Here is a 27,589-nt window from a genome sequence, read left to right on the forward strand (position 1 = left end):
TATTCATTTTAAAAATGGCATGCTTATTTTGTACCAGGTTTTGGCCAGTGTTGAGAAGACAGTGATGTGTTAAAACAGGCAGTCTTATCCTCACAAGGTTTAGCGTGTAGTTGGGCAGAGCGTGGGCATACTTATAACTTAAATTTACTTGTGTATAGTTGTAATTTTGAACTGTGCTTTGAAGCAAAGGGACAAGATATATGTCATCTTAAGAGAGATCCATCTCAGACTTCAAAATCAGAGGAGGCACCTATGAAGAAGTGACTCTTGCATTCACCAGGACACAAGTCAGGTCTAGGGCTTGTCCAAAATCCTAAGGCAGGAGAGAAGTTGGCCCTTTGGAGGGTGGCTAAAGGGCTGGATGCAAGAGGTGACATGAGATGAAGCTAGAGGCTGGAATGAGACACTGCAGCCAGCCAAGGTTTTGATCCATGTCCTAAGAGAAAGTGAAGCCACTGAAAGGTTTCAAGCGAAGGAGTGCATATGAGAAAGTTGGAAGGATATTCAGTTTGAAAAAAAAAAAAAATCACTCCAGCTGCTCTATAGATGGGCAGAGTGGGAAAAGCAAGGCCAGAAGGCCATGTGGTCAAGACAATAGCAGACAATAGCCTGGACTAGGGAGGTGCACAGATCAGTAACCAGATAAGAGAGATCTAGGAAGTTAAGGTTACCAATGTATGTCTGGGGTTTCAACTTTTCCTTGTACCTAAAGCTGGTCTTTGATAGGCATGAGCTTCTGTACAACTTCAGTTACACCTCCATGATTATTTTCCAAAATATGCTAAAGTAATTAATCATTTCCCTTACTAGAAAGTCAACTCTTTGAGGGCAGGGTTGCATGGAGTGGAACTTTTCTCCCATACATTGTTGACCTGCAAGTTATGTATCTATTGGGTGCTCAATATATACACATAATTATAAAGAGTACATAAGATTCTCCTACACACTCCTCCTTTCTTACTACTTACCATAATTGTAATTAAATAGTTATTCATATAATTATATATTATTTAACACAGCTCTCACTAAACTGTCAACTCCATAAGGACAAGGGTAGGGTCCACATCTGTCTTGGTTATTGCTTTATCTCAATGCCCCACACTGCACCTGGTACTCAGTAAATATTTGTGAAAGAATCCTTCTGTTAAGTAAACTTAAGTCTCAACCAAACATTTATATCATGCTTATATTGTGCCAGTTTCTTAGTATTTTACAAACATTAGAACAGTTTTTCTCATAACAACTCCATTGTGTATATATTATTGGTATCCGTATTTCACTGATGAGGAAACTGAGGCAGGAAGGTTAAGCAACTTCTTAGGGAGTCCATCTTATAATATATGGACCTTGTCTAGGACAGGACCTGGGCTAGGCACAGTATAAAATCATGGTTAATATTTTGGGGCACTAGTGGTAAAGAAACCGCCTGCCAATGCAGGAGATGCCAGACACGCGCGCTTGATCCCTGGGTCGGGGAAGATCCTCTGGAGAAGGAAATGGCAACTCACTCCAGTATTCTTGCCTGTTAAATTCCACGTCCATGCGGTCGCAAAGAGTCGGACAGGAATGAGCACAAAGGATAGGATAGGATAGGATAGGATAATATTTTTTGAGCACCTACTATAATACACATACCAGGTTTGGAGTTAGGGGCTTTACATAGTATTTTTTTTAAGCCTCACACTTAAGGTTAGGCAAGTTAGGTATCCTTAATCGCTCTCGATTATTATGGAAATAGGTAAAGGTTTGGCAGATTCAGTATCTTGATAGACGTCACTAGCTGAGGGGAGGCGGAGACAGTACCACCGTTCAAACCCAGCCTTTCCTCTTCCGAGCAGGTCCCCAGGACTTGCCTTTCCGCAAGGCCTGGCCCCGCCCACCGTCCCCTCTACGCCTGCGCGGTCCCCGCGCCTGCCCCCGCCCCAGCCGCCGAGTCGCCAGGCGCACGCGCAGTGCTTCTCCATGTGGGCGCGGGCCGTCACCCAGCGCAGCTGAGCAGTGGCACGTAAATCCCTAGGTTAAGACCCTCCTGCCCGCCTGCACCGTCTTGCTGCTGCCCTCCTCTCTCGGTCTTCCCACCCCCCACCCCCACCACAGCGCACTTCGCCATGGGCAAGAGCCGGACGAAGCGCTTCAAGCGACCTCAGTTCTCGCCTACGGGCGACTGTCAGGCCGAGGCGGCGGCGGCGAACGGGACGGAGCCAGAGGAGGACGACGGGCCAGCGGCGGAGCTGCTGGAAAAAGTGAGGCGAGGGCTCGCCGGGGCCGCGTGGGGAGGGGTGCGGGAGCAGGCGGCGCGCCGTGGCCCCGAGCCGTGCCGCGCGCCCCTGCGCGTGCGCTCTGCCGTCCCCCTGACCACTTGCTCTGCCCTGCAGCTTCAGCACCCGAGCGCCGAGGTCCGCGAGTGCGCCTGCGCGGGGCTGGCCCGGCTGGTGCAGCAGCGGCCGGTGCTCCCGGGCCTGGCGCGCCGGGACGCCGTGCGCCGCCTCGGGCCGCTGCTGCTCGATCCTAGCCTGGCGGTGAGGGAAACAGCGGCCGGCGCACTGAGGTGAGCGGGGAAGGGGATCCGGGCTGGTGCTCTCGGATCCGGGCATCGGCGTCCAGCCCGCGCCTCCTATGCGCCTGGCACCGTCGCTCACGGGTTGCATCCTCAGTGCTCTTGTCTGCGGCACAGCTCGGGAGGGCCAAGAACTGGCTATGCTCTCCTGTTTGCAGAGGAGGGATGTGAACTCAGGCTTCGGATTCCGGAGGACCTCATGAGCCCCGGACCACACGTATTCCATCTGCCCGCCTGACTGCTTCAACTGCAGTAGCCATCTGCCAAGCGCCCTCTGCTCAAGGCTTATTAGCGCACGTTGTACCCTCCCCAAGGAGACTTCATAGAGTCCTGAGGTTCAGTGAACTCTTCCATTGTATGTGCCAGATTTGCTAGACGCGAGGGATTTTGAGAAGGCCGAACACTGAGCAAGACAGCCAAGATCTGTGCCTTCACAGAACCATGTTGATGCAGAGACAGGGAACTAGTAACCAGATGAAACGTAATATTAGGTTTTAAGAGGTGCTGTGGAGAAACCAAGAAGATAATAGCCGGAGGTGGGGAGTTACTTGAAATTGGATAATCTCTAGATAACATTTGTGAACTAAGAGCTGAGGTAGCCTAGAGCCAGAGGTGGACCCACAAGGGGAAGAGCATTCCTGACGGAGTAGCAGCAGCAGAGGGCTTGGCACGGTTAAAGAAAGGGAAGGTTATGTGGCTGAGTGGAGTAGAGGGTGCACATTATAGGGATTGAGGCTGGAGAGACAGATAAGGACTCAGTGGTGCAGAGCTAAAGGACCTATTCTAAGCTAGAGTGACTGGTCTAATTTACCTTTCAAAAGGGCTGGTAGCTGCAATGAGAATGGACTGTAGAGGGGGCCAGAGTAAAGTTAATATTTGTAGTTCTCATAGCTCTGTATTTATTCTGTTTCATTCATTAATATAGCAGGTTTCTATTGAGAGCCTGCAGTGCCAGGCAGTGGGCTAGTGGGAGTGAACAAGACACATAATTTCAGTCCTTAATGGATCTTAGAGTATTGAGGGAGGCAAGCATTATGCAAATAATCACGTAAGTGTGTAATTACAACCAATGATATTTACAAAAGATGCTATGAGAAGGGGTTCTGGGAAGAAGACTAAGGGCACGATGTTTGAGGTGAGATCTGGGGGATGAGGGGGAACTAACCAGTTGATGGCGAAAACAACTCACACACTGGGAGCTCCTGGAGGATGGTGAGGCATCTTTCTCTTTCTCGTTTCTCTTCATAGCCTGAGTGCCTAGCACAGTGCTGTGCACTCAGAGGGTGAGCAGTGTCTTCATAATCAAAATTAAATGTAGTCAGGGTTGTTTCAGGGAAGGTCATTCTCAGTAGCCTCACCCTTCCTATCCTTGAAGTCTTGATTCCAGGAAAAGCTCCCTTCCTACACAATCAACAGGGGAATTCCCTAGCAGTCCAGTGGTTAATACTCCGAGCTCTCACTGCTGAGGGAGCAGGTTTAATCCCTAGTCAGGGAGCTAAGATTCCATAAGCAGCACGTCATGGCCAAAAAAATAAAAAATGATCAGGCAGGAATTGATTTACATTAAATAGGAAAAGTCTTCCCTCTCCCTGGGTACTGCCTCAGTCCTGAGAATTACATTGTTACAAGACAAAGTCATCTGTTTACTTCATGTAGAGCAAGGATCAGAACAGGTGGAGTTCTGTGGATTGGTTCTGCAGCGTCTTAACAGAAATCGTAAAGCGATTTCAAACAAGAAATGTTAAGTATGGGTAGACATAGAAATAAACTTGAGTGCTTAGTACGTTTTATGACATGTGATCTGAAACTGGTGTGTTTTAAACTTCTTGTGTAGAAATCTCAGTGCTTGTGGTGGTTTCGAAGTTTGTGATGACATGGTGACCAAGGATATCATGACTCCACTGGTTGCACTGCTGAAAGAGGTACGCTACTTCCCCAAGTCTCTGTTAGTGCATGCGCTCGAACAGTTTGGGGTTTTGTCTTTTTTTGGGGGGGGGGGGTTGTCTTGTTTCTAAGTACTTTGGTGTCATTTCGTCTTCCCTCAAAACATTCTGTAGGAATTGTGTTTCTTTTCCTGGAAACACTGATCTCTCATCGTTGACACTAGTCTCTAGTTTGTCCTTGCTACTTTTATTTATCTGCTTGTTGGAAAAGACCTTCCAAAAGACCTTCCAAGTATAGACTGCCTCCTTTAGACTTGAAACTTCATAGGATGAAAATAATTTGTATTTATTGGATGCTTAATTATGTGTCTTGTGTGTTATTTTACCCAATCCTCAAAGCAGTCCTATTTGGCAGGTATTCTTTGTTATTCCTGTTTTACAGATGAGGAAACTCAAGCACAGGCATTAAGAATTTGCTGAGAAGACTAGATTAAGTTCTCAAATTTTCTAATGTGCCACCTTTATTGCAAGATGCAGTTCAGGGATTAAGGAGTTCTCCCCCTGTCATGCCTCTGGTCCACTGTTCTGTATTGATGGGTAATTTTCACTTGAGGCCATAGAAGGAATATCCAGGTTTGATAAGAGACGTCATCATCAAAGGGACAAGACATCTTGTCTCTTTAGAAGTCTCTTTAGAACAGTAATTCTCGTAGGGGTGATGTACTCCTCAGGGGACATCTGGCAATGTCTGGAGTTATTTTTGATTGTCACAGCTTTGGGGAAGGGGTTGCTACGGGCATCTTTAGTGCATAGAGGCCAAGGATGCTGCCAAGCATCCTACCCTGGGCATGACAGCAAAGTGTGCCACGTGCACCAAAACAAAGAATCATCCCCTTCAAAATGTCAGTAGTGCCAAGTTTGAGAAGCCTAGTTGAGAGGATGCAGTGGATTGTAGGAGGGGGCAGAACTGCAGAGGGGTTCAGAATACCCACTTTGGAGCCAGGATGCCTGGATCTGAATCCTGCTTCACTAGATACTAAGCTACACCTTCAGCAGGCTTTCTGTACCTCAGTTTCCCATTTGTAGCAGGAGATTGGGGATAATAGTTCATCTACGTCATAGGTTTGTGGTGACAATTAAATGACTTAATAGACACAAAATGCTTAGAATAGTGCCTCGCACATAGAAGATGCCATATAGATGTTAGCTCTTATTATGTGTTACTTTTCTTTGCCTTATATATTATCTTTACCACATTAGATACAATATTTTGTATTGATTTTACATTCTCACTTAAGATGTGAAATGCTTTATATCCAGCTTGTATAGTGACTTGTGAGAATTTGATGGGCTGGTGTTAACTGTCATTTTTGATGTTTCGTTTTTGTGATTCTTCACTGCCTTTTGCATTTGTTCATTTATTCTTTTGAACAAGGTGCTAATCATGGTATTTGGTTATAGTGTAGTACTGGACTGGATTCAAATGAGATGTCTCCTCAGAAAAAAAAAGATCAGAACAGAAATTCTATTGAAAACGTAGCCAACGAGGCCATAAACGTGCTGTGGAATATATGGTAAGATGCTTTCCAGATGCAGCTTCCTGCTTCAACACTACTCAGGCTTCTACTCTCTCTGTTAAATGCAGAGGAATCTTTGTTCTCCTTGGTAGGCCTGTAAATCTGTTAATGCATCTGTTAATGCCTGGTAGGAGATCTCGTCAAGTGACCTAAGATCAACTGTCCTTACCAAGCTCTTGTCCCCATAGCATCACTGTATCTTTTTTTATTTTTATTTTTTGCCTTTCTGGGTGGAATGCAGAATCCTAGTTCCCTAACCAGGGATTGAACCTATGCCAGCGCTTCTTGGAGTCTTAACCGCTGGACTGCCAGGGAAGTCCCACTGCATCTTTTCTTGCTTTACAACTATTCTATCCAGTTATTACTGCTGACAGAAATAAGAGAAACTGTGGTCATTAGTGTCCCCTGCACCCCTTCCTCCCACACTGCCTGTGTACCTTAAGCAGCAGTTGTCTTAAAGCTGGCCAGGCTCCAGTGCAATAGATACTTTGATCTGGATTGAGACAGGGACCACAGACCTTGGTGAGTGCCATTTGACAGGGAAGTAGATGTCTGAGAAGAGCTCCTTTGGCCCCAGTAGAAAGGAGGCCATGCTCCATTCCATGATTGTAGCAGTGGAAGTGGGCTTGGAGATGGGAGCTTGCTTTTAGGAATGGAGATGGCTAGAAACACAGCCTGGATTCTTTTTTCTGCCCCATTTTATTGGACCACATTTCTAGCAGGAGTCTGTCATAGTTCTTATTTTCCATCAATAGCCATGGTTATTTCTGACCTCTTAGAGGTATCTCTCAGAATACAAGGTTAAGTTGGATCCTGGAAAGCTACCTACACTGCTTGACTACCTACAAGCAGTCAGACTCGCCTATGGTTTCTTTCTTTCTTTTTTTGGCTGCGCCACTCGGCTTGGGGGATCTTAATTCCCTGACCAGGGGTCAAACCTGGGCCCCCGGCAGTGGAAGCACAGAGTCCTAACCACTGGACCACCGGGGAATTCCCTGTGATTTCATTTTGAACTAGTGGACACATATTCCACCAGGAAAACAGGAGAGGTCAGATTTGAGGAAATGGCATTCAAGCAAGCTAGTGGGTGCTGTTTTTCTAATAACTTTAACTTACATAAATTGTTGAATTTTCAAATTTTTTTTTTTTTTTTTAATTTTTGAACTTGGAAATTTAAAACAAATTTTCTTTGAAAAGTGCCTGAAAAAGTGGTCCATAGTAATCTTTCTTTCCTGAGTGCCTGTGAGCCCTATCTATATCATTTCTGGTTATCATAGCTCTTAACAATTGCATTGCATAGTTTATGTTTACATTATGTTTCCACATGTATATGTTTTATTATCTTAACATATATATGCTTTATTTTCCTGACTATGTATGCTTTATTTTCCTGACTATACCTGAGCTTACTGTGGGCTTCTTGAGGGGAGGTTCATAGCAGTGTTGCAGTAACTAGATGGATGGATGGATAGATGGATACGCAAACAGAAAATAGTTTATCTTTAGACAACAGGATTGGATTTAATCATTTAGTCAGCTCTGTTAGTGGTTAATATGTCATGTGTGTATGTGGTATGTCTAGAGGAATATGCTTCTCTGGAACCATGAATAAAATTGTTATAATTTTAGTAACTGTTTACCCTATAATTAGCATATATGTCAATTAATCAGTAACTGTTTACCCTATAATTAGCATATATGTCAATTAATAACATTGATTACATTAATTCTGATTCTTGTATTAGAAAATACTGTAATTTCAAAAATATTTTTTTGTAACAGTTTCTCTGTTGAGGATTGCAGAATGTTATCATTATAGCAGTCTAGATGGCATAATTAAAACTTAGCTTTACTTTCTTTTAAACTTGTGCTTTTTATATGATAAAAATAGAGACCTTTAATCCTTACTTTAATTTATTATTACTGTGATATAGTGGAAAGACCGGTAGACTGGATCCAGGGACTCACCACTAACAAAATGTATGATCATTGGACAGATCACTTTACCTTTGGGGGTCTCGGTTTCCTTATCCACAAAAAGAGGAATTGAAGCAAATGATTTCTAAGATCTTAACCTCCTGTAAGGAAGCTGGCATGTAGGTAAAGAGATTGGCTAATATATTGTACTGTGATGGGAATAAAAATTCAGATAGCTGGCTGTATTCATGCACAGTGACTATGAATGAGCATTGATTTCTTCATCTGTAAAAATGGTGGGGGTTTGACTACAATTCTGGTTCTTTTATAAAGCCTAATTATTTTTTCATGAATTTCTGTGGTTGATTTCTTAATGTTAAAATGTGAATAGTAAAACTTTTTTTTCCCCCTTCAATTTAGTGAATGCAGTAGTAGAGCAGTATCTATATTCAACAAAGAAGGGTGTTTGGAGATTGTATTAAAGTATTTAAGTAGGTTTTCCACCAATGTTGACCTGGCTATTTCAGTAGGTAAGTGAAGAAAAGTATGTGTGCCCTTATTCAAAATTTTTTATTCAGACATATCTTATTTACTCTACAGGAGTGATTTTTTTTTTCTCACTGTATATAACTGTATATAACTGCATAGCTGAGTTCTATTCTGAATCTTTTAAAATGTGTGATTAATTCTTTACTTACTCATGCAGTTTTCCTGCTCTTGTCTCTTAAGAGGGAGGAAAGTGATTATGTGAGCATATGTGGTTTCTAATGTCTGAACATTCTTAGAAGTTTTTATTAATTCTTGAAAGTTTTCATCTCCCATTTACGGAGAAACAGTAACCCAGAACTGCCAGGCCTTTGAGCCAAAGTTAATTGGAATGTAGACGATAACCTCTGCTTTTTTTGAGAGAGGAAGATAAGTGATTGGAATTTCATGTAGGCCTGCTTCCCTTCCAGACAGGGAAAGCAGAGTCTGGCAGCGTTAGCAGCCTTGGCCCCCTCACTTTCTGTCCATGGGGTTACAAGCCACTGGGGGCCCTCATTCAGCAGGGAAAGGAGACAGAAACCTGCAGGTGGGTTCTGTCTCAGCAGAACGCTGGGGGCGAGTGGAGAAATAATGGAGAAGAAGCGTTTCTTATTCAACTCTTCATAACGATAGGCATCTGTCCTTTTATTTAACTACACGTTTCTCCTGGCAAGGACAAGTTTATTCCCCTTAGTGAAGTGTGTTCCCCTTGCCTATGTTTCTCTTGGCTCTAGTGGAAATAGAACAGAAAAGGAAAAAATAATAGTGGAATAAATACTACTGGGAAAAATTTTTAAATCAGTTTCTCAGAATGGAATCTTTGGCAGAGGAGAGACTTGCGAGTAAATGTGGATTTTAAAAACACTTGAAGTAGAAAGTTGGCAGGTGACTTTTAGTCTCAGAGGACAGTCTTTATTACAGTAAGAGAATTTCAGGAAAGTTCATAGCTTTGAAAAGAAAAACTTCACTTCTGTTTTTTGGGCCTTACATTTTATAGATTTGGTTATTTCATTTTTTTCCTAAAGAACTTTTTAAAAGAACTTTTAAAAAAGGGGATCAGAATAAAGTAATTTTACAGTGTATAGCAGTATTTTCTTTGGCACTTAGCTAGGTTCATAACTTTTTTAAGGCAAGTGTCAGATTGCTTCTGTTTTGAAAATCAAGCAAAGCTTATATATAGTAAAGTGAAATTCTGAAATTCCATACTATGTATTAATATAGCTTTTTTTCAGCTCATGCTGTCTTAGCAATCACAACTTACCTTGGCTTTTTGTTAAAGTGAATTTAATTAGTCTCTTAATGAAGAAAAATTACACTTGGATATATGTATATGTACATATATGCATACATATGGATTTGTATATAAATGTATTTTGGAATGCTGACTAGAGCACATCAATAACATGTCTTTTGACTACTGATTTGGATGGAAATGATCTGCTTTGGAATTTTTAGACCTGGAAAGAAATGGATTTTATGGAATGCAGTATCTCAAAGATAATAAATTTGGGCTTCCTCATTTGTGCTTCAGAGGTCTCTTCTGTCAAGCTTTTCATGCAATCCCCGTTGTTTTATACTTTCAGTTAATTATTTCTAATTTATTATAAGTTATAATCCATGATCTTGTTTTACTTGCGAGAGGAGTTAAGTGCTAAATGAATCACATGTCTATTAATACGTTACCCATCTCTTAATTTACTCATATTTTTATATAAAATACCTTTTTTCTTAAATGTGCTATATCATAAATTAACTTTTAAGATGATGCTAAATTTTTTAAAATGTCCCCAAACCTAGGACTTGTCATAGACAACAGTTGTCCATGCACTGGTGTTCAGCCTACAGGCTGTTTGCTACTGGTCTGCGACAAGTACAGAAATTGAGGCTAAATCTTTATAAATGTTTATAGTAATTCCACATTGTCATGGCAATTGAGAGCCTTTTAATTTATGAAAGTATAGTTCTGTAAAGGATTATAAATTAAGAAAAAAGAAAAGTCTTTTATAGCTCAGATAATTTGGGAAGCCTCTTTTGCATGAACTATGTTTGAGGAAAAGGGTGGATCTCCTACAAAATGTGTCCAGAGAAGTTGTAAAGATGCAAATTTTTTTGATGAGTCATTTTGGTTTAAATTATCCTAGCGGAGTTCACGTGTTTCTGAATATTTGATTTTTGTCTTTATAGCATATTGTTTGCAGACAGTGACCGAAGATAACCCAGAGCTACTGAAATCTTTCAGTACCCCAGCATTGCATGTGCTGGAATCAGCAATGCTTTCTCCTGTCAATTCCATGGAGTATTTTCTATTGAAGACATTGGTGGCAGGTAAAAGTTTTAGTAACTTGTAGCAGGCAGAAATGGAGAGGCCAAAATTCAATCAGTCCCCCATTTCACCACATCGGGACCTTCTGTGCTTATGTCTGTTCTGAAATTTTTAATATTTAAATGGAAACCTTTCATTCAAGCGATTCTGCATAGTTTCAAAGCCTTATAAGATTAGATGTGTTTTCAATTTAACAAACTCCTGTTGTCTGATAAAGAAATGGTGCTGTCAGGACCCCCTCTTATTTATGAAGCAGTGAGTTCAGAAGTTGACTGCAGGCATCTAAGACATGACCACTCATTTTCCTATAAGATCTTTACCCCCAATGCTTCTCCCCACAATTTCCAAATACAGAAATAGTCTGATGACATACAAGTATTAGGTAACTTACTGTGTGTGTATCTTCCCCTCGCCCTTTATTTGGTCTTCAAGGATAATTCATCTTGAAAGATGTTTTGTTTTTTTCCTAAACTGATAAAATACCCACAAAATAAGATTTACCATCTTAACCATTTTTAAAGTTTTTCTTTTTTTGGCTGCACTCCTATGCTTGTGGGATCTTTACTTTCCCAACCAGGGATTGAACCTGGCCTCCTCAGTGAAAGCGCCGAATCCTAGCTGCTAGACCGGCAGAGAGCTCCCCTGCTTCTTAACCATTTTTTTTTTAAATTGGGGGATAATCGCTTTATGCTATTTCTTAAGCATCTTTAAGTGTACAGTTGTGTTAAGTATATCCACATTGTTGTGTAACCATCTTGCAAAACTGAAACACTGTACACATTAAACAGCTCCCCGTGTGTGTTCGTCCATCCGTGGGTAGACACTTGGGTTGCTTCCACTCTTTGGTTACTGAATAATGCTGCTAATATGGGTCTGCAAATGATCTGTCTGACTCCTTTCAGTTCTTTTTTAATGTAGCAGAATATACCCCAGAACTATTTTTATTTTGTCACATTTTTAAAAATTAGTGTACTTAGCAGTAGCTATTGCTCTGGTTTCACAAGTGAAACACCAAGAACCTGCTCCCTGGTTTGTCCGTGAGATCTTGGAATTTTAATGCATTCCTTTCTGCTCTTGGACTGTAAGAAACTGCTCATGAGAGCATCTCAGGTTAAGATGAAAGAAAGCTGAGGCAACTTAATTTGTCACTGTAAAAGAAACTCGATCGGTGTCCTCTCGGTCTCTTGGCTCTCTGATCTGTCAGGGCAAGGCATTGTATGCCAGGAACGGGAGACGATGATGAAGGACCGCTGCAGTAAAGGGAGCTGCCTCTGGGCAGAGGTTTTTGACATTTAATAAGAACTCAACAAAGGCAGCAGGACTGAGATTTCTTGAAATTACGCCTGAGCTTATAGAACCAATATGGTAGACACTGTATTTAATAAAAGATTTCACAGTCGATTTCTTTGTCCTCATGCTCATTTTTTCCCACAGGCACAATTTGGAATCTAAAGGACATTATTCCATCCAAGAGTCAGGCAGAAGTCATAAATGCCATACTAAAGATCTTATCTGAAGTTCTGGAAATGGATGCTGGCGAAACGGTTATTCAAATGAAGGAGGCTGAAACTCAAAGGATAAAAACCGCTGCAGAGACTGAGGACACATTACAGAATGCTAATGGTGATGATCTGGTGGAAGATGATGAAATGGAAGAAATTCCTCATAGAAGGAAAGTCAGAAGGAAAACTTTCATTTCAGATTTACTTCCAGTAAGTGAGATTGGTGCTTTCAAACATAGATTAATACAGCTATTTTCTTTCAATAGATATCCTAAGCTTCATAGGAAAATGTTGTAGCAATTAATTATGAAGTGAATTTCAGTAAAAACAGCCATGTTTTCCCATCAATTCTCATTAAAACATCAGAAATCTCCCGAAGGAGAAAAAAAATCTGAAATGAAACATTTATATAGTAGAGAAGTTGAAAGGTGGGTAGACCAGTACTTTTGCAATATTTCAGAAACATACAGTCATGTGATGAAGAGTCTGAGCTCCCAAGGCAGAGGACATGGGTTCGATCCCTGGTCAGTGAACTAGGATACTTCATGCGGCATGGTGTGGTCAAGAAAAAAAATTTGTGGTCCTCTTCCTAACATTTGTATCTCCCACTTAAGTTTCCTACTCTCTCCCAGACTGTCTTCAAGCTAAAGGATTTTTACTTTGCTCAGATAGTCCCTTGCATGCTCGTCTCTTCTACTTTAGCATTTAGCCTTCCTAAGCCAGAGTAGCAAGCCAAACTTATATTTACCCACTGCTGTTGAGCAGAGGAGGTGGGGTGACCGTGAGAATTAATGATGGTTTTTAGGTTTGCAGCCTGGATAATCGTGGCTTACTTGTGCTTGGTATGATGTTGGAGTGCAGGTGACCGGTCTCCAGTGCAGGAAGCTTTTCAGCTGAGCCCGTCAGCAGAGATGGAGCTGTTCTTTGGGAAAACATTTTTCCCAAGGAGGAGAGCAAGTCATCAGAAAGAGAGGGAGGACAGCGAGCTGGGCTTTATTCATCCAGCTGCACATTTTCCATGCTTACGCTGTGTGCCAGGCACTGTGCCAGAGGCTGCTGGTAGAAAGATGATTAAGTCATATTTCCTGTCTTCAGGGACCTTTTCCATCTTGTAAGGATAGACACGTAATTTTAACTTATTACAGTGTCTGTGCTCAGAGCAGTGGTAGGGCTGTGCCCAGGCTTCTGAGTGAGCAGCCACACCTGACTCAGCCCTGACGGGAGCAGAAAGGAGGAGTCTCTCAGAAGAGGCTTGGTGGACGGAACACCTGAGCCGTCCGAAAGGATGGGGCAAGAAACAGCATGGTGAAAGCAGGTTAGTGTTGTTCGAGGGGCCTGGAGGCGGGAGAACCGGTCAGGAGGCTGCCGAAGTCATTCTAGGGAAGGATGGTGATGCTTGCACTGGAAGGACCCTAGTGATGTCCTCTCACCCTCTCTGCCATCTCAGTGTGGCCTGTCCTGATTCGTGTATGAGAAACTAAATCTGAGAAGTGTCTTAAGTCGGTGTCTTCGAGTTTGGATAGATTTATTTTTAAAGAATTCTTTAAAAAAAAAAGTTATTTATTTTTTGGCCACACCACATGGCATGTGGAATTCCATCATAGCTTAGTTGGTGAAGAGGCCGCCTGCAATGCAGGAGACCTGGGTTCGATTCATGGGTGAGAGAGATCCCCTGGAGAAGGAAATGGCAACCACTGCAGTACTCTTGCCTGGAGAATCCAATGGACAGAGTAGCCTGGCGGGCTACAAGTCCGTGGGTTGCAAGAGTCAGACATGACGTAGTGACTGAACAACAGCAGCAACAGCATGGGCTGTGGGATCTTAATTCCCAACCACAGATTGAACCCATTAGAAGCACAGAGTCCTACTAGAAGCATTAATTAGAAGCATTAGAAGCCCAGAGTCCTAACCACTGGAATGCCAAGGAAGTCCCTAAAGAATTCTTAATGGGCATAAACTCATCAGTGTACTGCCTTCTTACATTCACGAAGTCTTGTAAAGCTGAATTGGTGACGTTCTAAAGCACTCAAATGTAGTTAAGAGCTGTTTTCTCAGTCCCCACGAATGGCTGTTAGGTGCAAAGCTTTGTGTTAAGTGCTGGGTTGAATACAAAAATGAAGAGGCCATCCTGCCCTTGAGTTACTTGGCAACTCAAAATCATATCTCGCTTGTGCATCTGAGTCAGAGTGGGTAGAATTTAAAGTCGGTAAACAAGATCGACAAAGGCATAGCTGTGAGCCTTTTCATCCCAAAGGGTGTTGATAGAACCCCAGCAACATCTTCTCAGGTGCCACATGGAGGTAAGTTACAGATCTGGGATCCACATGTGGAACGTCATAACAGATTGGGGCTCGGAGGCTCTTCTGTAGGGGTTGGCATTTCACTGACCAGGTCACTTTATCCTGATGGACACATCTGTACTGTGTTTCCCCAGCCCAAAATCCCATCAGGGGAGCAGTGGGAATTCCACTTGGGCTGTCCAGGGACTCTTGAGAGATCAGACGTCCCTGGCTGGGGATGGGAGAAGAACCACCTGTGCAGGTTTGCCCCGTCTCCAGCTTTGCTTCCGGGGGACCCTCCAGGGAATGGGTGAGTGGGGATTGGGATCCCAGTCCACCAAGATGACGTGCCACTGCTTGAAAGTATCAGTGTTTAACTGTTATTTAGAGATACACATTCTCAAGTATTACTTACAGATAGAATTTTGGTGCTTAGAAAATGCAGTGTTTTCTTCTAACAAGTTTGCTTTTTAAAGTCTATCACCATAGCTGAGCAGACTGGATGATTAACATGCTGGTCAGGCAGCCAGTGTTCCGGTGCCAGTAGGGTGCTAAGCATCGTGCTGCCTGCCGTGTGCCAGGAATACAGATTCACAGGCAGGCAGCGCAGGTCTTCTCACGCTGCCCAGTGGCTTGTGCAGGAATCCTTTAGAATCAAAATGTTTTATTGCATCATTTAACTTAAGAAAGTGTAATCACAAACCGGGAAGGAGAGAACCAACCCAAGTTGTTGCCATAACATGCAGAGGTAGAACACTCAGCTTCCGCAGTTCGCAATTATCAAATCACGGTCTATTTTCTTTCATCTCCTTCCCTACCCACTCTCCCCTCTCACTACTGAATACTTTGAAGCAGATCTCAGCTGTCATAACATTTCCTCTAGCTTGGTTCTTTGTGTCAATTTGATAACAGTAAGAAGCAGGGGATTGTTCTGAGCAGGAAAGTCAGGTAAAGAAATGGAACTTCTTTCAGAGTTGTTTCTTGCCAGCTCTTCATACATGTTAAGTGGATGAGAGGCCAGCAAGGGTGTGTCTTATTTAGATTCTCATCATACACATATGAAGTGAATAGGAATACATTTTCTGGGTTCGATCCCTGGGTTGGGAAGATCCCCTGGAGGAGGGCATGGCAACCCACTCCAGAATTCTTGCCTGGAGAATCCCCATGGACAGAGGAAGGTGGGCTACAGTCCATGGGGTCGCGAAGAGTCGACAGGACTGAACCACTCAGCATAGCACAGCAGAAGAATAAATTTTGGATACATTCTTGCCTGCAATAAAAGGAACATAAATATAGGGATTCCTAAAGTCTATCTATTAAATTAGCAGTCTGCTTTTTTGTTTTTAAGAGTGTGTTTCAAAATTACAGTTAATTCATTGCACAGGAAGTTGCTAGAGGATTATAACTGAGTATGAACATTCTGGAAAAGGAGAATAGAAATATGTCATTGGATCTGTAGACATGTTTTTAACCTTTGATTCAGTAAATCTGAGGAAATAAGATAACCAAGTAATGTGAATTATTCCACACTAGAGGAATGCTTAATAAATTATAAAACATTCCTTTAATGGAATATTGCACAACCATTGAAAAGAGTTATTAATAGAAACTTTTGAGATTGGGAATCATCCAGACAACAAAATATAAATCATTTTTTAGCATGTGCACTATTTTGGAATATCAGTATAGCTATTTCACTTTTCATAGGTGACTTGAGAATTAAGGTCATATAAATCTATGCAACCCATTTTGAGACTGTTAATTGATGTTAGGTTCACATTATTTATTTCCTCAAGAAAAAGTCCCCCTTTTTCTTCAGTCTTAAAGGAATGCTTTATTGCAATCTTCAAAGAAAGCCAGAATGCAGCAAACCCGTCTACTCCTTAGCCAAGCTCTGTTGGTCACATAAGGGCCTGTTAGTAATTCTGGTTAGTGCAGACTTTTCCGAGAAGACATCTAAGCATCTAAAAGCAGGCTTGTTGTGTATAAGTGCCTGGCATCTGTAACGAACCCTTGTTTTGATCTTTGTATGCTGAGCTACTTCTTAACACAGTATATCAAGTTTCAGGGTGAATTCAGTTCAGAATTCCTGAATATTTATCTGTTCTCTCCAGCTAACTAAGCAACACTTAGTGAAGCCGTGCGGAGAGATGGGAACCCAGGGAACAGTGGTGTGCCGCACAGCGCCAAGCAGGATCATAGTGCCTGCTTGTCCTTCCAGCCTTTTGTGGCTTTTCTTCTGCTTACCCACCCCCACTGCCAGGTCCTCCATTCCAAGTGCAAATACCATTTAGTGGGCTTTAACTAAAGAAAGTCACCTGAAAATAGTCTTCCAAACCTTGGAGTGACAGTTGGTCGTTTGCCTTTTTTTTTCAGCCCACCGACAAGGAGCTGAGAGAGGCCGTAGCGTTGCTGGCAGCTCAGCAGACTGCTCTGGAAACCATTGTGAACATGTGCTGCAGCGAAGGTGTGCGACCAGCTCACATTTAGACATCCTCCTCAGCGCCGGGAGGGCGCTTGCATGAGGTTATCTTAAACAGTCCAGTTCTCTGTGATCTGCACTCTTCCCAGATCCCACGGACGACGAATGGGAAGAGCTCTCTAGCAGTGATGAAAGCGACGCGTTCATGGAGAGTTCCCTCGGTGACTGCGGCGGGCAGCTGCTGTCTCCTCTCTGCCTGTCCCATGAGGTTCACACGGCTCTCACCCACCACCTCCTCCCGAAGAAGGTAATCTGTTTTCAGTCTGGGCTCACTCGAGAGCATCGAGAAGGTTTCAGAAAGCCATTCTTTCTGTGCACAAAGAAGTGTGCTAACCCCGCCAGGTGTGGGTGATGGGTGAGATCTGGGAAATGAAACCTCGAACAGCACTGGAGGTGGGCTGAAGTTTATCAAGCCTAACCATCTCACTTAGAAGTTGGGCTTTTATAAAGGAATCATGTGTTTAGGAAAAAAAAACAAAAAACCTCTCCTTATAATGTTTGCCTTCCTGTCTTTCTTAAATTTAGATTTTTGACAAAACTGCCTTTCCAAACAGCATTGCAGTTGACGTGTGCTCTAGGAACCCCACTTGGAAACCTTTGATTAGAAAGTAAGAACATTTCTCTTTTCAAAACCATTTGTCATTATGTTATTATCGGAAATGATGGACCATTAAACAGAAGATGCCAGCTCCCCCTAGATTCAAGAGTTCTATCCCTGTGTCTTGTGTATGTTCCCTGGAGAAGTGAGCGTATGTGTGCACTAAGACGGGAGAAGGCTCAGAGCTTGTGGTTCACAGTTGCCCCAACCTCAGTGTCCATCAGCGGCAGGATGGATAAATCAATGCCGACGTGATCGTACAATAGAATACATGCAGCAGTGAAAAGAATCTGAACTGGAACCACTCACACTAGTGAGTAGTTCATTGAGAGGTGCACACATAGATGGTTCCTGGGCTTCCCTGCTGGCTCAGCTGGTAAAGAATCCGCCTGCAATGCGGGAGACCTGAGTTGGGGAGATCCCTGGAGAAGGGGAAGGCTTCCCACTCCAGTATTCTGGCCTGGAGAAGTCCATGGACTGTGTTGTCCATGGGGGTCACAAAGAGACACGACTGAGAGACTCACGTTAGGGGTCAGGGAGGTGGGTATGATAGGGAAGGGGTAGGTGGGCTGTGAGGGTGCTAGCTGCATTTCTTTTTTTCTCATAGTGAAGTAGGGTTGGTTTCCAGTATTGTGTTAGCTTCAGGTATACATCAAAGTGATTCAGTTATATATATGTATTCTTTTTCAGATTTTTTTTTGTCCCTTCTAGGTTATTAGAAAATATTGAGTAGAGATCCCTGGGCTATACAGTCTGTCCTTATTGGATATCTGTTTTATATATAGTAATGTGTATATGTTAATCCCAGACTGCTAATTTATCCTTCCTTGCCTTTCCCTGTTGGTTACCATAGTTTGTTTTCTATGTGTGTGAGTCTATTTCTGTTTTGTAAATAAGTTCATTTGTATCTTTTTTTTTTTTTTTAAGATTTCACCTGTAAGCAATATATTTGTCTTTTTCTGGCTTATTTCATTTAGTATGATAATCTCCTGGTCCATCTATGTTGCTGCAAAATGGCATTATTTCATTCTTTTTTGGGGCTGAGTAAGATTGCATTGTATAAATACACCACATCTTCTTTATCCATTCATCTGTTGATGGTCATTTAGGTTGCTTCCGTGTCTTGAGTATTGTAAATAGTGCAAACATTCTTAGCTAGGTGCACCAGTGTTTTGCTTTGTAAACTATACTCTGTATATTCCTGAATGCATTATGTGGGTCATATTTCACATTTAAAAATAGGCTTTAAAAACGCTGCCATGCACAGAAATTTTTCTCAAGCAGATTCCATACGACTCATTAGATCCCTGTGCCTCAGAGGCCTTGAGTGCTCAAGCAGTTTGATCTGGTCAGATTCACAGTTCACCTTAAGTGTTCTTGCCAACTGCCCGAGACCTCCTTCTGCTTGCAGACGGCCCCCATCAGAACTGGACGCTCAGGTTCAGCGTCAGTGCTGAATTCTGTCGGGTGACTGTGAGGCCAGACAGCATCCTCTCTCTTCCTTTCCAGAATGAACACTATCCAGTGCAGAGCCCTCGTGTGTCTGCAGAGCCTCGTCTCCCTGCTGGATGTGGACCATCTGGGAGGACCTGCCGCCCTTCAGACTCTTGCACAGCACCTGTCACAGCTGCTGTTTTCTCAGCCAGGTAAATGTGCTGTGTATAGTACTCTTTTTTCAATTTTACTGGAGTAGTGTGTTCGTCTCTGCCATACAGCAGAGCGAATCAGCTGTGCGTGTACATGTATCCACTCTTTTTTAGATGGTTTTCTCATGTAGGCCATTACAGAGCATTGAGTAGAGTTCCCCGTGCTATCCAGTAGGTCCTTATCAGTTACCTGTTTTATGAATAGTGGTGTGTATATGTCAGTCCCAGTTTATCCCTCCCCTCTCATCTGCCTGGTGACCATACGTTTGTTTTCTAATCTGTGACTCTTGGTACATCTGAGGAAATAGAGTATTTTACATAGTAAAGGAAAATTCTCCACGTTACTTTACGTTGCATGTATGTCTGGAGTGAGGGTTAATATGGGAGATGTGAATCTGCTCTAATGCTTTGCAAAACTGTTTTAACATTGCCCCTTCTTAGAACACTAAGAGCTGAAATTCTTAGAAGATCAAAACATGGTCCCTTTTGACTAAATCCAAGTTTCTGTATAAACAGTCCTTCAAGAGTTGTTCCCTGATTCTTTTTTTTTTTTGGCTTTGCTGGGTCTCGCTGCTGAGTGGGCTTTTCTCTAGCTGGCGCACAGGCCTCTCACTGCCGTGGCTGCTCCTGTTGCAGAGCATGGCCTTTATGGGGCTTCAGTAGCTGCGGCTCCCAGGCTTTGGAGCACAGATTCAGTAGTTGTGGTGCATGAGCTTAGTTGCTCTGAGGCATGTGGGGTCTTCCCGCATCAGGGATCGAACCCATGTCTCCTGCATTGGCAGGCAGATTCTGACCACTGGGCCACTAGGGAAGCCTGATCCCTGATACTTTATAAGACATCTATTTTGCTGTCTATGAAGAGGTGCTGTGTATTTAATGGTACCTGTTTTAGAAGTTCTAGGTTAATTTTTAAAGATTAAGTAAATAAGTGTTCAGAAACTCATTATATAGTTGTCAGCATTTGTCAGTTTATAGATGGAGTTTTCAAGTGATCTCAGGCCATGTGTTCTTTGCCTGGTGCGATCAGGTGAAAGCCATGCCCGTCCATATCTAAGACAGGGTGTAGACAGGATATGAGCAGTGCCATCCCCATTGCGAGCCTGCACTGAGCCAGCTCTGGAGTGCAGGGGGCCAGTCAGCGGAAGCTGGCCAGGTGACGACTAAAGCTGTGTATTTCTTTCCCAGCCTTATAGACCTGAGCGATCTGGGGCTTCCCTGGTCACCTGTGGCCAAGACTTCACCTTCCAGTGCGCGGGGTGCAGTTCAGTCCCGGGTCGGAGAACTAAGATTCCACACCACGTGAAGAATGGCCAAAATTTTTTTTAGGAAGTAAACCTGAAGAGACCTGGGTGGCATGGGGAGTAAGGGGGATGGCTCCTGTCCGCCCAGCAGAGTGTCCTATGGAGGGGTGGCTGGCAGAGGGCTGCTACTGCGGATGCCCTCTCCCCTCCACCCATTCCCATGGGCTCCCTGCAGGGAGCAGGGCCACGCAGGAGAGTCCACAGCCAAGCCCCCGGTGAGCAGGACTTACCCAGGTCTCTTGGTGCGCCCAAGACTCGCTTAACTTGAGTGACCCCTTATATTGCCATCTCTTTCCTCTGGGCCATTTCTCAATGAGAGTCCAGTCAAGGTCCCACTGGCTCCATCCCTTGCCAGCATGAAGAGTTTATTTCACAGGAAATAAGTGCATGTATTCTGCCCCTCTGCTATAGAGAAAACCCTTAGGTGCGTTTCTCCTACTTCACCTGGTTGCTTGTGATCACTGGTACATCCCCATTTATCGCCTGGAGTGATCACAGGAAAACCATAACAAGTTGAGTCTTAGGGAAATAATGAAAAGTTTCTGAATTGTGGGGAGGTATAATTAAACACTTTGATTTTTTAGTAAATTTCAATTTCATAGCTTTGTTGACATAACTGTTTTATCAGAATGAAATTTTATATTTAGAGATGGTATTCTTGTATAGTCCTTCCAGACATTTGGGATTTGATTTATTAAGTCATGTAACCCTGTGAGTTCTGGGTGGATAATGTGAACTGTTACTGAGGAATTTGGTGGGGCGAAGGGGGCTAAAGTTCTTTACATTTTTGTGCTACCGTGTTTGAAGGTAATGTATGAGGATAGCACAGCTGTGTTGTATTTAACTTCCTTTCATCTTAATGCTTAAATACAGTCTGAATAGTTATAAAATTTGTGATACATACCTGTATAGGCTTTATGTGGCTGGCATCAGAGATAAAAGGAAAAAGTTTTTAGTAGAATCTGGCCCTTGCATTCAAAACACCTGTATCTTTGTCTCCTTCATTTAAAATATTGATCTTCAGAACATCAAGGGATTTTTAGCAATGTTGTATTTTCAAATTGGGTCAGTTTGTCATTTGTTCCATTACATGGGTTCTAAAATCATTTAGGATTCCCTGTTTCCCTAGGTTTTGGGAAGCAGAAAGCTTCTTCTCATAACAATTAAAATGGTCATAGCTCCCATACTGGGATATGCTTTTTATTCCATGTCAACATTGAAAATAGGTCTGTAAAATTAAATATCATTTGCGGCTTGATTACTTGTGGGTTGACTATTTACCTATATTTAGGTGTGCTGCAAATTCTTAGATCCTATACAAAGTTGTTGAGAGGCGAAGAACATTTTGAATCACTTAACTTCATTTGACATTTACTTAATTTCTTTTGACAACACAATGTGTTGCTGACCTTTTACTGAGAATTTGTCAGAAAGGCAAAGTCATTTGAACTTCCTCCTCTAATTTGGGTTAGATAACCAGAAATATGAATTAAGTAAAAATCTTCCAAATTTAGGGGAAATATGAATTTCACGTAATATAAAATAGTAGTGTAGTTTAGATTAGGATTTTGAATCTTAATTGTGTTATGTGCAGCTCACAAATATCCAGGGTTACACTTGCAGCTTTAATCAAGCATAAGTTACTTTTCAGAGCCAGTATGGTGACTTTTGGAAGTATCAATTTTATGCCAGCTTTTGAGGACCTCTTAAGTACTAGGTTTGATGAGCTAGGCGTTATCACCCCACTTTCCTGATAAAGACACTGAGATTTAGAGGTCTAGGAACTTTTTCAGGAGTGTTCCTTTTTTGTTTTTCCTAAATTTAAAAAAATATATATTTTTTTGTATTTATTGGCTGCACCAGCTACTAGTTGTGGCACTCGGGATCTTCGAAGTTGGTAGTGGCATGCAGGAATTTTAGTTGCGGCATGTGAACTCAGTTGCAGTATGTGGGATCTAGTTCCCTGACCAGGGGTCAAACCCAGGCTCCCTGCATTGGGAGCTTGGAGTCTTAGCCCCTCGACCACAAGGGAAGTCCTTGGGGCCTTCCTTCTTTTAACAACTATGTATTGACTTACTTAGTGCCACGCACTGTGCTAGGTCCAAAGGGATCCAGGCATGAACAAAATAGGCAAGGTTGCTCTGCTCATGGAACTTGCATTCTCATATAAATAAAGGTTTAATGTCATTCTGGCCAGACAGGAAAAACTCAAAGCAGAATGGGATGAGGTGTCACATTAGTTAGTATGGAAGGATCCCTCTGAGGAGTTAATTCTCTGGCTTCTAATAATCTCTGGCTAAGACCAGAATGAGAGGTCACACCATGTCAAAGGCTGCATTCTGTCCCTGTTCTGTCTGACCCTAAAGTATCCTGGTACCTGTTCTGTGATACTTACAGGAATTCCCTGCCTCTGTGCAGGGCATAGATCTAAAAATGAGAGAACCCGAAGAGGTAGCATTCCTTGATTCCAGTCTGTGCAGAAGCTGCCTCGCTCTCATGCAGCCGAAGAGAGGGCATCAGTATCTTTATATGGCCACAGGTACCGCAGGGGAGAAAGCCACGGTGTCTCCTGCCACATAGCAGATCACCCCAAAACCTTGTGGCTTGAAACTGTGGTAATCACGTATAATGTTTTTCTCATGGTTTCTATGGGGGAGGGATTTAGAAAGGGTCCAGTGAAGATGGTTTTCTCTACTCCACGATGTCCAGGATGGTGGTTCTCAACTAGTAGCAGTTTTTGCCTCCTAGGACTTCTTCAATGTCTGTTGGCATTTTTCACTGTTATAATTTGGGAGGTACTACTGGTATCTAATGGAGAAGGAAATGGCACCCCACTCCAGTACTCTTGCCTGCAAAATCCCATGGATGGAGGAGCCTGGTAGGCTACTGTCCATGGGGTCGTGTAGAGTCAGACTCGACTGAGCAACTTCACTTTCACTTTTCACTTTCATGCATTGGAGAAGGAAATGGCAACCCACTCCAGTGTTCTTGCCTGGAGAGTCCCAGGGACAGAGGAGCCTGGTGGGCTGCTGTCTGTGGGGTTGCACAGAGTCGGACATGACTGAAGCGGCTTAGCTGCTGCTGCCACTGGTGTCTAAAGGGTAGAGGCCAGAGATGCTGTTAAGTGTCCCAGTGCGCAGGGGACCCCACATGTACCACAAAGAATGATCTGGCCCAAAATGTCCACAGTGCTGAGGTTGAGAAACCCTAGCAGGGGGACTCTGTTGAAAGACTGGGAGGCAGAATCGTCTTGAGGTCTGTCTGCTCTCATGTCTGGTAGCATGGAGCTATCAGCCAGAACACCCACAGGTGACCTCTTCATGTGACCTTAACATGATGGCTGGGTTCCAAAAGCGAGAGCTGAGAGAGAGAGCAGAGAGCAAATGCATGTGAATCAGGTGGAAGTCATGCCTTCTATCACCCAGCCTGCCACTTTCACATGTTCTCTTGGTTGAAGAAGCCACGAAGTCCCACCTAGGTTCAAGGGGAGGGGAAATAGACTCCACCTCTTTGTGGGAATTGGCAGTGTTCTGCAGAATCATGCAGAACTGGAAGTACTGTGGTGGCTGTTTTTGAAAAACATAACATATCACATGCATCAGTCACTCTCCCTTCCCACCAAAGCGGGGAGGGAGCCAGCTCACCTGGCGGCCCTTACACTTCCGTATGGCTTTGTTAGCATAATTGTTTATTGCTGTTGTGTTCTGTCCTGTATGAGAAGAAGGGACAATAAGAAAAGAGTAAAAATGAACCAAAGTGGGAAGGGGAAGTTGGGTCAGTAAAAACCATGAAAGCCACTGAAAAGCAGAGAAGCATGGTGGCCCAGCCCTGTGCTAGCAATACTTTGCAGCTGGGCAGTGGGTTTGGGTTGCGGGGTGGCACTCTGATTTGGGTGATGACTTCACCCTACATCTGCTCAGCACAGTGATAGCGATCAGTGAAAAGCTGACTTCCATCTACAATGGCCCACTCAGGTCTATTGTGTGCTAAAGTGTGAGTTAAGTGAAAATTCAATATCTACAAGTTGAAGACTGTCAGGATTATTTCAGCTGTGGTCATCTTTCAAACTCAGATATTCAGTTCACAGGGGGCTGTTCACTGGAAGTTTGGGCTTAAATATCAACGTGTTTTTATTATAGTAGCATATATTAACATTTAACAATGTTGTGCTTTGACTTTTCCTAAAAACTCACTCTTCTTAGAAAAAGACAAACTTATATTTCACTTTTGTGTTTTAGATTTTGCTAAGCACGTTGACTTTTTAGAAGCCATAAGTAGTGCCTTGAGGGCCCTTTTGCAAACAATGGCCTCCAAGAACATTCCTCAGGTAAGGTTTTAAAAATTTTTATATGAAACTAGCCAAGATTCTGTATAATGGAGGCAAGATTTTTAAATTTTTTGAAGTAGTTCTATTAGAAGAGTAATGCGTGTTCCTTGTAAAGTGAAAGCAAAAGTACCTAAAGCGTAAAAAGTGAAATCTTTCCCTTGTTGCCACTCTGCCACCAGAGCGTGGTTTTATTCCTTTGTTTTGTGTTTGGCTGCACCAGGTCTCAGTAGCGGCATGTGGGATCATTTTCCTTGCAGCCCAGGGGCTTCTCTCTAGTTGTGGTGCTCGGGCACAGTAGTTGCCCCTTGGCATGAGGGATCTTAGTTCTCCGACCAAGGTTTGAACCTCGTTCCCTGCATTATAGGGTAGATTCTTAACACTGGACCACCGGGGACGTTCCCTATACAATTTTATTTTTATATGATATAATGTGTTTGACATGTATTTTATATTTTCTCTGGAAACCATTTGTCTTTTTTTTAATGCTGCATTACAGAAATTTTCAATCACGTCCTCCAAATACTCCACAGTGACCTGTCTATGCCTCTCTGATAGGTGCCTTATCGCTTTTATTTTTTTACTTTACATGAAGGAAATTTTCAAACGTTACGAAAAGCAGAGATAATAGTAGTTACCTGCAAGCATTATCACCTAGTGTCAACAAGTCATTCTTTGTTTTCTTTCTTTATTTTTGGCCGCACTGGTCTTTGTGGCTGCGCGCGGGCTTTCTCGAGTTGTGGCAAGTGAGGGCCATTCTGTAGTTGGGGTTCATGGGCTTCTGCTCATTGCGTTGACTTTTCTTGTTGCAGAGCACGAGTGCTAGGGCTCATGGGCTTCACTGGTTGCAGCACATGAGCTCAGTAGTTGGGGCGCATGGGCTTAGTTGCCCCGTGGTGCATAAATCTTCCCAGACTAGTGGTCAAACCCGTGTCCCCGGCCTTGGCAGGCAGATTCCTAACCATTGGACCACCAGGGAAGTCCCATCTGTCTTTTTCATTTCTTTCATTTTCCCTCCATTTTCGTTTTTGCTTCTTGGAATAGTTAAGGGAAATCATGTTATTTCACCCATGAATGTTTAATTGTGTGCTTCATTATGTTGTCTGTGACAGAAAATGAACTTTTAAAAAACTTAACCACATTACCATTATCTCAAACCCCCAAATTAACAGATGTTTTAAAATTATCATTTAATATGCAGCCTGAGTTCAGTTTTCCCTGATTGCTTTACAAATCTCTCTCTTTTTTTTTTAGTGGTTTGTTCAAATCAGCATCTAAGCAGGATCCACATATTGTTCTTAGTTGATATTTTGGTCTCTTAAATATATATATTTTTATAATTCACATACCATATAGTTCTCCCATTTAAAGTATATAATTCAGTAATTTTTAGTACTGGACAAGGTAATGTTAACCCACTCCACTATTCTTGCCTGAGAAAGCCCATGGACAGAAGAGCCTGGTGGGCTATAGTCCATGGGGTCGCAAAGAGTCAGACATGACTGAGCAACTAGACAACAATTTTTCGCATGTTGACAGATTCTTAAATCTCTGAATCTGTAACATCTCCCCTACCTGCCCACCTTTCCTCATACTGTCTTTCCATTGAGTAAGTTATCATTTGTCCTAAAGAATTTCCCCCATTCTCAGATGTGGCTGGCTAAACAATGTTATTATTTAATGGGCCCATCTGTCTTCCATATTTCGTACAAATTGAGAGTTATGTCTAGAGACTTAATTAGATTCAGGATCAGAATTTTTAGACAAAAATAATTTGTAGTGCTGTATGTATATTTTACTTTTATATCACAAGTGATACACTGTTGTAAAATAGCGGTGTTAAAATCTTAATATCCATAGATTCACTTGTAGCAACCAGTGATTATTGTATAGATCCATTATTTCATTAGGGTTTGCAAGATGAAAATACCCTAATTTTGTCATTCCTTTTACATTTATTAGCTGTGATTCTTCCATAAATAAGAACTTATTTCATCAATTTTTGGTAACTTTGGAATACACTTCATACCAAAAAAGGTAGGGTATGGCTCTCTCTCCCCACCCAACCCTTTTTCCCAGAAAATGAGCTGGTGTCCTAGCAATCTCTAAAAATGATCAGTGAATTTTTTTTTTTTTAAGTATCATTATGAACTCATTATTATTTACTTCATCCTATGGCATATAGTTATTAGTTTCAAAGTAACGCTGTTAAACAGTACTGGATGCAGTTTAAGATTTCTTTGTGATTCTTTTTGTCCTTAGGAAGAAAAATCCCTTTAGGACTGTACAAATTACTATGCTTTAAAGTCACTTTGAACGTATTCTCTTGTGTGGTTTGTTATAAAGTTAGCTTCATTTTCAGCTTTTTTTAAAAGCATTTTTTGTTCGATTGCTCTAATTTTTATTTTTTAATTATATAAAATATTTACGCAATTTCAGAGTTAAAACTAAAGCAAAATATATTCAGGGGAAAATATGGTGTTTACACACAATGGAATATTATTCAGCTCTAAAGAGGACTGAAATTCTGGTACATATTACTGCATGAATGAGCCATGAAGACATTATGCTAAGTGAAATAACCAGACACAAAAGGACAAATATTGTATGAATCCTCTATAAGGGACCTAGAATAATTAAATTCATAAGGACAGAAAGTAGAAGAGTAGTTACCA

At 42.4% G+C, this 27,589-nt stretch overlaps 1 protein-coding gene across 1 annotated transcript in view; it reads left to right on the top strand.

Moving 5' to 3' along the window:
- Nucleotides 1–1,937: 1,937 nt before the first annotated feature.
- HEATR3 (HEAT repeat containing 3) overlaps nucleotides 1,938–27,589 on the top strand; it is a 36,531-nt gene continuing 10,879 nt past the window's right edge. Inside the window, exons 1-12 of the mRNA XM_043898410.1 lie at nucleotides 1,938–2,243; nucleotides 2,376–2,548; nucleotides 4,392–4,479; nucleotides 5,902–6,014; nucleotides 8,355–8,464; nucleotides 10,644–10,784; nucleotides 12,217–12,494; nucleotides 16,940–17,030; nucleotides 17,135–17,292; nucleotides 17,571–17,653; nucleotides 19,153–19,289; nucleotides 24,829–24,917. Of these exons, the coding sequence (XP_043754345.1) occupies nucleotides 2,109–2,243; nucleotides 2,376–2,548; nucleotides 4,392–4,479; nucleotides 5,902–6,014; nucleotides 8,355–8,464; nucleotides 10,644–10,784; nucleotides 12,217–12,494; nucleotides 16,940–17,030; nucleotides 17,135–17,292; nucleotides 17,571–17,653; nucleotides 19,153–19,289; nucleotides 24,829–24,917 (1,596 nt within the window). The 5' untranslated portion in view covers nucleotides 1,938–2,108. The remainder of the gene's footprint in view (nucleotides 2,244–2,375; nucleotides 2,549–4,391; nucleotides 4,480–5,901; nucleotides 6,015–8,354; nucleotides 8,465–10,643; nucleotides 10,785–12,216; nucleotides 12,495–16,939; nucleotides 17,031–17,134; nucleotides 17,293–17,570; nucleotides 17,654–19,152; nucleotides 19,290–24,828; nucleotides 24,918–27,589) is intronic.

The sequence above is a fragment of the Cervus elaphus genome, chromosome 4 (genome assembly GCF_910594005.1).
Source record: "Cervus elaphus chromosome 4, mCerEla1.1, whole genome shotgun sequence".
NCBI lineage: Eukaryota > Metazoa > Chordata > Mammalia > Artiodactyla > Cervidae > Cervus > Cervus elaphus.